The 12055-nt window shown below is 37.1% G+C and overlaps 1 protein-coding gene across 1 annotated transcript in view; it reads left to right on the forward strand.

Annotated features, from left to right (window-relative positions):
* The window catches only part of SLX4IP (SLX4 interacting protein), a 177683-nt gene that overhangs the window by 144054 nt on the left and 21574 nt on the right, over positions 1-12055 (forward strand). The window contains 1 exon segment of the mRNA XM_003983783.5: positions 10030-10107. Coding sequence (XP_003983832.2) covers positions 10030-10107 — 78 coding nt within the window.

Consider the following 12055-nt stretch of genomic DNA (forward strand, 5'->3'; position numbering starts at 1 on the left):
CACATGGGGCTAGTGGTATTGCATACAAAGCCAATGAAGTGACAGGTAGAAAATTGTTTTTCTAAGTAAATTTGGCCTAAAGTAATCATTTTGTTCGTAGGTTTTTTTTTTTTTTCATGGAACTAACTAGTTTGCCCCATTTGTTTTGGCCTCAAATAGACATAGCTTTATTGTGACTCAGCGTCCAGTACTGTCCTTATTTAAGAACGTGAAATGTTATCTCAAGGGATCCTTTTGGAGTCTCTAAATATCTTGGGTAATAAGTGAAATTTTTAGCCCAGGACCAAATATTCCACTTACCCACCCAAATTGTTTCCCAGTTGTGGTCTTAAACTAGGATCCTGTGTGTGTGTGTTCTTAAACTTATGGTAAGACTTGTTTTTTGGTTCCCACAGAGCAACCCCTGTCCCCAACCCCACCCATCACCAACAATGGTGAAGATCACACTTAGGCCTATAACATGTTTCAAAGGGCCCCATAAAGGCTTTTTTCCAAAGTCTCCATCTCACACCCAACCTCCCTGTATATGTTCTAAGTGATGATATCACACTTGTGATTTCTCTACCCTTGGCCATCTTATAAGGACAGATGTGACTTACTGAATGGACAGTTTCAGAAGTAATGAGTTATAATTCATTTTTTCCTGAATGAAATAGCTTTAAAACACACATATTCTTCATTTTTTAAAATGGCTGTATATGTTCCTGGTCTAGTCTAGCATGGACGAAGACATTGTCAGTACTCAGTAGCTATCATCCCCTTTCTTCCTACCCTCTTATTAAATCTCACCAGGTCTTCAGATGGAGAAGGAGAGCTGACTCATGACCTCAGACTGGAAACAGTCACAAGTCTGAACTGGTACATAGTGTGGAGCTGCTTCCTGGTCAGCACACAGTCATCTGATTGTCACAAAGTGCCCTTTCTTAGAACAAGAATGAGACCACTACCCCACCTGCTTACCTTTGCTAAAAATTTAAGTGTTTATAAATTTAAGATCTCACTTTGAAATTATCTTTAGGACTAAATCTTCAAGTCATTTGTGTTCCAGACTTTGAATTATAATTACAGTGTTAGTTTGAACCTGCTCTTTCCTGCAGAACTTAAAGGAAGCTGTCAAAACTAATAAAGGGCTGGCATTGTAAAAGAGCATGCAGGTTGAAAATTTGTATTTAGGCAACTGAGATCTTATTTTTTTTTTTAACTGCAAATTCTGAATGGAGGTCACTCTACAGGACAACTAGACTGATCCCTTTAAAAGGTCATAATTAAGAATAAAAGGAAGGGAGACATTATTCTAGATTACAGGAATGTAAGAGACATAACCAAATGCAATGCATGATCTTTGGTTGGATTCTAATTCAAGAAGAGGTTCATTGATACACATTTTGGGGATAGTTTGGGAAATTTGAGTATGGACTGGTTATTTGACAGACCAATAATGTCATGCTCAGTTTTGATCATACTATCTTGGTGATATAGGAGGATGTCTTGTTATATGTGAGTCTGTGCTCACATATTTAGGAGTAAAGTGTCATGACATCTAATGTATTTTGAAATGGTGTGCCAAATATGTATTTGAAACATGACAGAATATTAACCATTATTGAGTTTAGATGGCGGGGTTTGGGGGGTCATGGCACTCACTGTTTTTCTACTTTTCTGGATGTTTGACATTTTTCGTCATTGTCAGTGATGTTACTGATAATGAAGAGGTCATCTCAGGGAGAGAAGTATTATGGGACAAAATAGGTCTTCCTACTTTGAGGTTGCCTTGTTTGGGACAAGGCTTGGCTGGAGGAGAGCCAGGCTGTGTTGGGTGGGGCCAGTTAGGAAGCAGTGCTTACCTGTCCTGCAGTCCTGATGGCTCAGCAGGCCACTCGGAGGCATTTTCCCAGGCTCCACGTGGTCTCAGAAGAGCTGTGGGAGAGGGCTTCTCATTGTGATGTGCTATACCACGGACTTGCCTTGACAGCATAGGGGAAGTTCACATCACTTTGGCTATGAGTCTCTTGGAAAACAAGTGAAGCTGGATAGTTTTACAGTAAAAACTCCATGTTGGATATTTGTTCTCAGTGTCTTGGGACTATGAAATAGAACAACCCAAATACACGAGCACTCCCTTAAAAACTATTACTCACTACAACACGGTACTACTTAAAACTAATCTACCGCCCTGCTAAGCCAGGGTGGAATTTGTTCAACCCGTATTTGATTTTTTTGTTGTTGTTTTCCCCTTTCTATTCATGAAGTCTCTGAATTTCTAATAAAGCCATTTTGGAGTGGTTTATTTAGACAGAATATGAAATAGTAGAACTCTGATTTGTCCTTAAAACATGGACTACCCTTTCTCTCATTAATATTACCGAGTCCCTACCCCTCCTCCTTTTCTTAGAGACTTAATTCTCTTTGATGAACTACCAGGTGAGTCAGAAGATGTTAATGTGGTAACAGATCATCATTTCGGGCCCCATCGGAGGTTGGGAGGTCTGTGCGAAGATAAAGCAGCAGCTCTTTACAACGTTTGGAATGCCAGAGGCATAAACTGGAGACTTTGGGGGCTGCTTGGAGGCCAGGGGAGAAGGTAGACTCTTGTTAGTACTGGATGTCAAATGACATTAAGCAGTGCAGAAATATAGATTATGTCTAGAAATACACATATCTGAAGACTCCTGGTAGAAAGATGATTCCACAACAGAATTTTCCTTCTAAGTCCCAGTCTCTTCCTGTGTCTAAAGACAGTCTTCTCAGATTTAGGAGGACCACAATAGCTGGCAAGAAAACAGACATACTTAAATGTGATTTACAAGTGCCTCAGAATCTCAGAATGCCATTGTCAGGTAGTTTTCGAGTGAAAAGATTCTCACTTTACGATTTCCATTTTGTCTCCCAACCCGAGTCTCCTACTGACTCCAGTTCTGTGCATTTAGAACACCAGTGTTAGCATGCTTGCGGTTTAGGCCCGGAGAAGGGAAAAGCAAAGGGCCTCCTGGATTCTTTGCCAAGTTGCTGTTTGATTGTAGAGAATAGTGGAACTTTGCTTTAGCTCTGAATAAGGACGAAATCTCAGTGGCCTGCTGAACTCTGTGAAGTTAATTACATTAAAGAGCAAAGATAAGAATGTAGTCTTTATCACTGCCTGCTATCTATGGATAAATGAAATACATCTCTGTAAGCATTTCGAGTCAGTATATTTCAGTGGCAGTGACTTTCTCTGTTTATATATCAAAATCAGTTTGCCATAAGAACTGAATCTTTTGTGTTTAATCTCTCTTCAAGTTCTCTTTAAACAATAAAGTTTCCTATGGCCAGGGGAATTTGGATTAAGCAGGTGAAAATCTTTTTTACATGTTAAGTTTGCCATTTCTCTTGTCGATGCCATGGTGGGGGGTATTCATTGAAATCATAACAAGTCCCCAGTTTAGGAATGATTCTCTTTAGCATAATCCTATTCTGGGGGGTGGGATGGATAGGAGATACTCAGTTCTCCTAGTAATTTCAGTCATAAATCACTTAGAATTTTCTTATACTGCTCTTTTTCTTTTTTTTCTTTTTTTTTTAAATTTTCTTTTACATTTGTTTATTTTTGGTAGACAGAGAGAGACAGAGCACAAGTGGGGGAGGGGCAGAGAGAGAGGGAGACACAGAATCCAAAGCAGGCTCCAGGTTCTGAGCTGTCAGCTCAGAGCCCGATGTGGGGCTCGAACTCACAGATCACGAGATCATGACTTGAGCCGAAGTCGGACGCTTAACCAACTGAGCCACCCAGTTGCCCCATACTGCTCTCTTTTTCTGTAGGGAAACATGTCATATTGAGACTGTTGCTTAACTGACCAAGTAAGATTTCTTTATCACCCAAGGTATCTCCAGATACCATGCTTCCTGAATTGGAGCTGTAGTTTTCATAGTCGACTTCAGATTTAGCCCCTTCCTGATAATAACATTCTATTGCTGGATATTTTGTACAGGGAAAAGATTTTTGAAAATCCGAGTCTTAATCACCTAGAGCTGTAAGTGTTACCAGCAAAGGCAGAATGACTTACATACTGCATTTTATTGTTATTCACACCTTTGGAAGACTGACATTATAAATCATTACCTTCAAAATCACTGTAAAATTTTTGTCTGTATTCATAGATCCTTTCTTACAATCTCCACCAGCCCCCCCACAGCAGTAGGACAGATAAACAGATGTGCAAATCACTTCTACTCTCTCACTGACCTAAGGAATAAAGGATTTGTTTTAAAGCACTCAGAATAATGCCCGTGGTGTACATATTTTGTTTGACGTTTTAAGCAGAAGAAAGGCACATGACCAAAATGCAATCTGTTTCAAGTGTTTTAGGAAAAAATATATTTCATCTCTGTAAATCTGGAGATTATGCTATCATAGACGTCACTCTTATTTCACAATCCCCATGACTAAAGCAGTTGTGCTGTCAAAGCTGTAGCTTGTGTAGACAGACATCAAATCTGCAGTCACTGATGTTCTGGATCTTCTACAGGGGTGTGAGAAGTCTACTGAATGTAAAAGTGGGAATTTCTTTGCATTTTTTTCAAATAAAAGTTATTTCAAAAACAATTATAACCATGGACTTTGAAAAATCTGAAGGTCCTGGAGATCACCTCTTATAACACCTGGCCCTTTCAATTTCATGGATATAATACTGTCTCTGAGGTTGTTTTACAACCTGGAGATGCTTACCCTCTTTGGTAGGACAGTTTTACTTAATGTTTTTGAGAAAGTCATCAACAGAATAGTTTATACCTGGAGGTGGGTGGAAGGGAAGGAAGAGAGGAGGGAGGGAGGAAAGCAGAGAGAGAAGAAGGAACTGTGCTGGTACTTTTTGTGAAATTCTGTTGCTACCCTATAAGATGAATGGTAATGTCTCCATTTTCATATGGAATATACTCCTTTGTACCAGTCTCCTTTACTTGACCTTTTTTTTTTTTGAGATTTTTTTTTTCTGATATCGCCTGTAGTTGTAGTTTATACATTTTAGGGACAGGGTAGTATTTCACCATGACTATGCCCCCTTCCCTTTAAATGTAAGTTTCAGGTGTACATCTTTATAACTCGATATCTGTATACACTACGAAGTTTGTTTAACATCTGTCACTGTCTAGTTAACCCTCTTGACCCATTTCACTCCCCCACTCCGCCCCATAACCACTACTCTTGTTGTTTTGTTTGTTCATTTGTTTGGTTTTTCAGACTCCATGTATGAGTGAAATAATACAGTATTTGTCTTTTTCTGCCTTACTTCATTTAGCCTAATATCTTCAAGGTCCACCTGTGTTGTCGTAAATGACAAGATTTCATTATTTTTTATGTTTGAGTAGTCCATTGTATAAATGTACCACATCCTCTTTATCCATCCATCTGTCAATAAGCATGTAGACTGTTTCCATATCTTGGCTATTGTAAGTAATGCTGCAGTAAACATAGTGGTGCATGTATCTTTTTGAATTAGTGTTTTCATATTCTTTGGATAAATATTTCAGAGTGGAATTGAGGGGTCATACAGTAGTTCTGTTCTTAATTTTTTGAGGCCACTATAATTTCCATAGTGGCTACACCAGTTTACATTCTCACCAACAGTGCACAAAGTTTCCATTTTCTCCACATCCTCACTAACATTTGTAATTTCTTGTTTTTGTTCGTTTGTTTGTTTTTTAGTAGCCTTTCTAACAGATGTGAGGTGTTTTCTTATTGTGGTTTTAATATGCATTTTCCTAATAATTGGTGTTGAGCACCTTTGCATGTGCCTGTTGGTCATCTGTATATCTTCTTTGGAGAAATGTTGATTCAAATCTTCTGCCCATTTTTAAATCAGGTTGGTTGATTTGTTGTTGTCAAGTTGTATGAATTCTTTATGTATTTTGGATATTAACTCCTTATCAGATATATAGTTTGCAAAAATCTGCTTCCATTTAGTGGGTTGCCTGTTCATTTTGTTGATGGTTCCTTTGTTGGGTAGAAGGTTTTAAGCTTGATGTAGCCCTATTTGTGTACTTTCACTTTTGTTTCCCTTGTCTTTGTAGTCAGATCCACAAGGATGTTGCTAAGACTGATGTCAAGGAGTTTATATTTTCTTCAAGGCATTTTATGGTTTCAGGTCTTAACATTCAAGTCTTTAATGCATTTTGAGTTAATTTTTGTGCATGGTATAAAATAGTGGTCTAGTTTTATTCTTTCGCATGTGGCTGTCCGATTTTTCCAACATCATTACTGAAGAGACCATCCTTTCTCTATTGTATGTCCTTGGCTTGTTTGTCATAGACTAACTGTCCATATATGTGTGGGTTATTTCTGGGCTCTCTATTCTGTTTCATTGGTCTGTGTGTCTGTTTTTGTACTGATACCATAATGTTTTGCTTTACTACAGCTTTGTAGTATAGTTTGAAATCAGAAAGTGTGATACCTCCAGCTTTTTTCTTCTTTCTCGAGATTACTTTGGCTATTTGGCATCTTTTTTGGTTCCATACAAATTTTAGAATTGTTTATTCTAGTTCTGTGAAGTATGCCACTGGAATTTTGATAGGTGTTGCCATTAATCTGTAGATTATGTTGGGTAGTATAGACATTTTCACCATATTAATTCCAATCCATGAACACAGAATATTTTTCCATTTATTTGTATCTTCTTCAATTTCTTTTGTCAGTGTCTTATAGTTATCAGTGTTCAAGTCTTTCATCTCCTTAGTTAAATTTATTACTAAGTATTTTACTCTTTTTCTGATGCAGTTGTAAATGGGATTGTTTTCTAAATTTCTTTTTCTAATGTTTTGTTAGTTATGTATAGAAATACCACAGATTTTTGTATATTGATTTTGTGTCCTGCAACTTGAATGAATTCATTGGTTCTATCAGGTTTTTTTGGTGAATTCTTTAGAGTTTTCTATATATAGTATCATGTTATCTACAAATAGAGACAGTTTTACCTCTTTTCTGATTTGGATGCCTTTTATTTATTTTTCTTCCCTAATTGCTATGGCTAGGACTTCTGAGACTATGTTGAATAAAAGTGGTGAGGGTGGGCATCCTTGTCTTGGTTCTGATGTTAGAGCTTTCAGCTTTTCACCATTAAGTGTGATGTTAGCTATAGGATTGTCATATGTGGTTTTGATTACATTTGAGGTATATTTCCACCATACCCACTTATTGAGAGTTTTTATCCTAGATGGCTGTTGCATTTTGTCAGATATTCTTTTTCCCCACATCTATTGAGATGATTGTGTGATTTTATCTTTAATTTTGTTAATGTGATGTTCAGTGTTGATTGATTTGCAGATGTTGGACCATCCTGGCATCACTGGAATAAATCTCACTTGATCATGGTGTATGATTCTTTTAATGTATTGTTGGATTTGTTTTGCTAATATTTGTTGTGGATTTGGGGATCTGTGTTCATCAAGGATATTGAGGGTTTTGTTAGAGAGAGAATGTGCATGCCTTAGGGGAGAGGGGCAGAGGGAGAGAGAGAGAGAATCCCAAGCAGGATCTTTGCTTACTGCAGAACCCAATGCGGGGCTCCATCCCACAACCCTGGGATCTTGACCTGAACCAAAATCAAGAGTTGGATGCTCAACTGACTGAGCCACCTTTGGCGCCCCAAGGATATTGCTTTTAATTTTCTTTTTTTGTGGAGCCCTTGCTCTGGTTTTGGTATCAGGGTAATGCTCACCTTGTAAAATATGTTTGGAAGCTTTCCCTCCTTCAGTTTTTGGAAGAGTTGAAAAGGATAGGTGTTAAATTTTCTTTGAATGTTTAGTAGAATTCTCCAGTGAAGCCATCTGGTCCTGGACTTTTGTTGTTGGGAGGTTTTTCAGTACGCTTTCAATCTCCTTACTAGTAATTGGTGTATTTAGATTTTCTATTTCTTCATTATGCAATCTTGGGAGATTGTAGGTTTCTAGGAATTTATTCATTTCTTCAAGGTTGTACAGTTTTTTGGCATATAATTTTTCATAGCAGTTTCTTACAACCCTTTGTATTTCTGCGGTATTGGTTGTAACATCTCTGATTTTATTTGAGTTCTCTTCTGTCTTTTTTCTTGGCAAGTCTAGCTAAGATTTTTCAGTATCATTTATCTTTTCAAAGAACTAGCTCTTTCTTCATTGATTTTTTTCTATTGTCTTTTTAGTGTCTATTTCTCTTCTAGTCATCATTATTTCCTTTCTTCTGTAAATTTAGGGTCTTGCTTGTTCTTCTTTCCTAATTCTTTAGTTGCAGAGCTAGATTGTTTATTTGAGTTGTTTGTTTATTTCTTGAGGTATGAATTTCCCTCATGGAACTGCGTTTGCTGCATCCTATGTATTTTGGTATGTCCTGTTTTTATTTTCACTGGTTGTAGATTATTTTTTAATTTCCCCTTTGGTTCCTTCAATGACCCATTGGTTGTTTAATCTTTATATTTTTATATTTTTTCTTATTTCTTCTAATGAATTTCTAGTTTTATACTATTGTGGTTGGAAGAGATGCTTGATATGATTTCAGTTTTCTTGAAATTATTGAGATTTGTTTTGTGGCCCAACTTGTGATCTGTCCTGGAGTATGTTCCATGATCGCTTGAGAAGAATGTGTATTCTTTTGGATAGAGTGTATCTATCTATTAAGTCTGTCTGGTCTAATGTGTTATTTAAAGCTGATGTTTCTGTTTTAATTTTTTGTTGATGTTGTCTGGATGATCTATCCATTGATGAAAGTGGGGTATTAAAGTCTCCTAGTATTACTGTATTGGTTTCAATTTCTCCCTTTAGGTCTGTTAGTGTTTGCTTTGTATGGTGCATATATATTTATAAATGTTACATTTTCTTGTTGGATTGACATCTTTATGTAATGCCTTCTTTTGTTTTTTATTACAGTCTTTGTTTTAAAGTTTATGTTGTTTTATCTGAGTATACCTACTCCAGCATTCTTTTCATTTCCATTTGCCTGGAATACCTTTTTCCATCCCTCACTTTCAGTCTGTGTTCTTACTTCTGAAGTGAATATCTTGTAGGCGCATATAGATGGGTCTTGTTGTTGTTTTTTGATTGTTTGTTTGTTATCCATTTAGCACTCTGTGTCTTTTGACTGGTGATTTTAGACCATTTACATTTAAAGTAATTATTGATAAGTATATGCTTTTTGCCATTTTGTTAATTATTTTCTGGTTGTTTTTGTAGTTCCTCTCTATTCCTTTCTTCTCTTTCTCTCTTCTTTTTTGGTTTGATGGCTTTCTTTAGTGTTATCTTTAGATTCTTTTCTCATTTTCTTTTTGTATTTATTATGTATTTTTTCCTCATGGTTACCACAAGGTTCACATAAAATGTCATATGTAAATAGCAGTCTGTTTTAAGTTGATAGCAACTTAATTTTAAATACGTTCCAAAACTTTACCGTATTACTCCTTTCCCATGCTTTATATATTTGATGACACATTTTACATCTTTACATTTTCTGCTGCCTGTAACTAATTATTGTAATTTGAGGGAAATTTACTACCTTTGTCTTCTAACCTTCATGCTTGCTTTGTAAGTGCTTGCTCCACTACCTGTGTTATATATTTTACTTTTCCAGTGAGATTTTTACTTTAATATATGTTTTTTGTTGTTGTTATAATTAATAGTGCCATTTCTCTTGGGCTTAAAGAAGGCCTGTTAGCATTTCTTGTACGGCCGGATTAGGGGTGATGAATTCTTTTAGCTTTTGCTTTTCTGGAAAGCTCTTAATCTCTCCTACAGTTTGGAATGATAATCTTGCTGGGTAGAGAATTCTTGGTTGAATTCATTGTAACAGATAATGTAACTGAGCCACTTAAGGCACTGGAGACAATCCCAACCAGGTGCTCTGGCCAGTCCTCCTAGAAGAGCTCATAGTGTAATATTTACCCCTTTCTCTCATGTGAATCCCTCTATTGATTCTTTTTAATCTTTCATTTGTTAAATAATTATTGAACACATACTACATGGTAGGCACTAGGGAGGGCTGTGGGATTTAGTGGCAAACAAACTTGTAATCTAATGATACCCTCTTTTACCTTATAGGTTATGGCTTTCAAATCACAGCCTATTTTCTCAAGAGAGGGATACGCCTCCACTGTTTCAGAAGTTCACAGAATACTGGTAAGAAGCTGATATGTTGGGTTGTCAAGCATTTTGCACTATTAGCTTGTCCTAGAGAAGGAATGAAAATTAAGGAATGAATATTACAACTTTCTTCGTTGCCTTTGTAAAATTGAAATACTGATTGAGAGTATTTCTAAACATTTATGATTTTTTCTTTTTCAATTTTCACTGTTTTACTGCCTGTCTGAGAACTGTGAGCTGGGCCACATCAGGCTTTACTTTCCTGCTGCATCTCAGCACTTTCATTGAGCTTCCAGAATGATTTGACAGGCAGTTACACCATGAATCACTTCATCTTTATGCACACCAAGTCCCTGGGATACAGAGCAAGTGTGTACACGAGAAAATGCTTTCCCAGCCCAGAGCTGTCAGAGCCTTTCTTAGGTGTGTGACAAGGCCAGCTTCCCCCCTCCTTTCCCCAAGTCAAGATGTCTGCTGAGGAAATGATGTCAAACACGTCCAGCCAACAACAATAAAGTCAGATGCTAATGACAATTCTCCAAGCTGATCTGAACATTGGAAAGAAACTCTAACTGAACTTCCTTGGATGACTTTGATATATAAGATATGAAACAAGGACTTTGAAAATAAACTGTATGGAGGTTTGCTCTTGGAATCTTCACAATTATCTACACTTTTTAAACTTTAAGTGTCACTCAAATATATTACTCTCTTACTGGGGCTTTCCACTTTGTTCAATTCTCTTAGTAAAATAATCCACTTAACCTGGTATCTGTCTGTTAAAATGAAGACTATCTGTATGGTAAAGATTGCTATTGCCTAAATCTTTATTTAAATATTAAAATGATAAAAGTTTCAGTTATGACTTAAGCAAAGAAGAAGTGTACAGAGGTTGCTTTCTGTTTATATAATACCTGGCTCCAAAATGTTCAAAATTCATCATTCTAGTGTTGTTACTTTTCAGAGGAAGAAATGGAAGGACAAAACAGAGAAATTATTGAATAGAACTGATCCTTTTTATTTTTTAAAAAAAATTTTTTTAAACATTTATTATCGAGAGACAGAGACAGAGCATGAGCGTGGGAGGGGCAGAGAGAGGAGGAGACACAGAATCCAAAGCAGGCTCCAGGCTCTGAGCTGTCAGTACAGAGCCTGACGCAGGGCTCGAACTCACAAATCGCGAGATCATGACCTGAGCCGAAGTAGGATGCTTAACCGACTGAGCCACCCAGCCACCCCGAACTGATCATTTTTAATTTAAATTCTGATCCGCTAGTATTTCAATGTCATGATTTTTGGCTGGCGGGGCTTAGTTCCCCCTTCCAGAAAGTGGGAAGCAGACTACTTATCACTTACTTCAATAAGAAATTTTAAGAATTAATGAATAAATATTAATGACTTTATTATTATTATTTTTTGTTTGTTTTTAAGTCTATCCCTAGTCTCTTACGAGATAGAACATCTAAGAGGGGTCGAAGTTTCAACACACTCAGGCCCTCTGAAATGGAGATTTCTACATGAGGAGGACTAGTGGGAGTGAGACCAGAAGGACAGGTTAGACCCCACTCATGGAGGGCTTTGAAGTTTGCCCATCATGTGATGGGTACTGAGGATCCACAATGGGGTTTTGAGCAGGATAAGTGGAAATATTTTTTTTAGAACTGTTAACCTGCTTGCACTGAGTAGGATGAATTAGAATAGGGAAGAGTGATCACCAAGGAGACAGCAGTGGTCCAGGGGAGAGGTAAGGAGATGGCTATTACTAAAACATCAACTCATTAGGCCTTTGGTGTAATTTAACCTAGCCAGGTGGTGTGGTGTTAACTGTGTTTAAGTTGTGTGTATATGTAACCACTACCTTCATGCTTAGCTTCTATCAGTCAGTCCCTCACGTTGTCATTCATTGTTGGAAATGAGCAAAGTATGTGAAAAGCTTCACTTATTTGATTCATAATATCCCTCTTTAAAAATGTTGGTCATATCT

The sequence above is a fragment of the Felis catus genome, chromosome A3 (assembly GCF_018350175.1).
Source record: "Felis catus isolate Fca126 chromosome A3, F.catus_Fca126_mat1.0, whole genome shotgun sequence".
Taxonomy (NCBI): Eukaryota; Metazoa; Chordata; class Mammalia; order Carnivora; family Felidae; genus Felis; species Felis catus.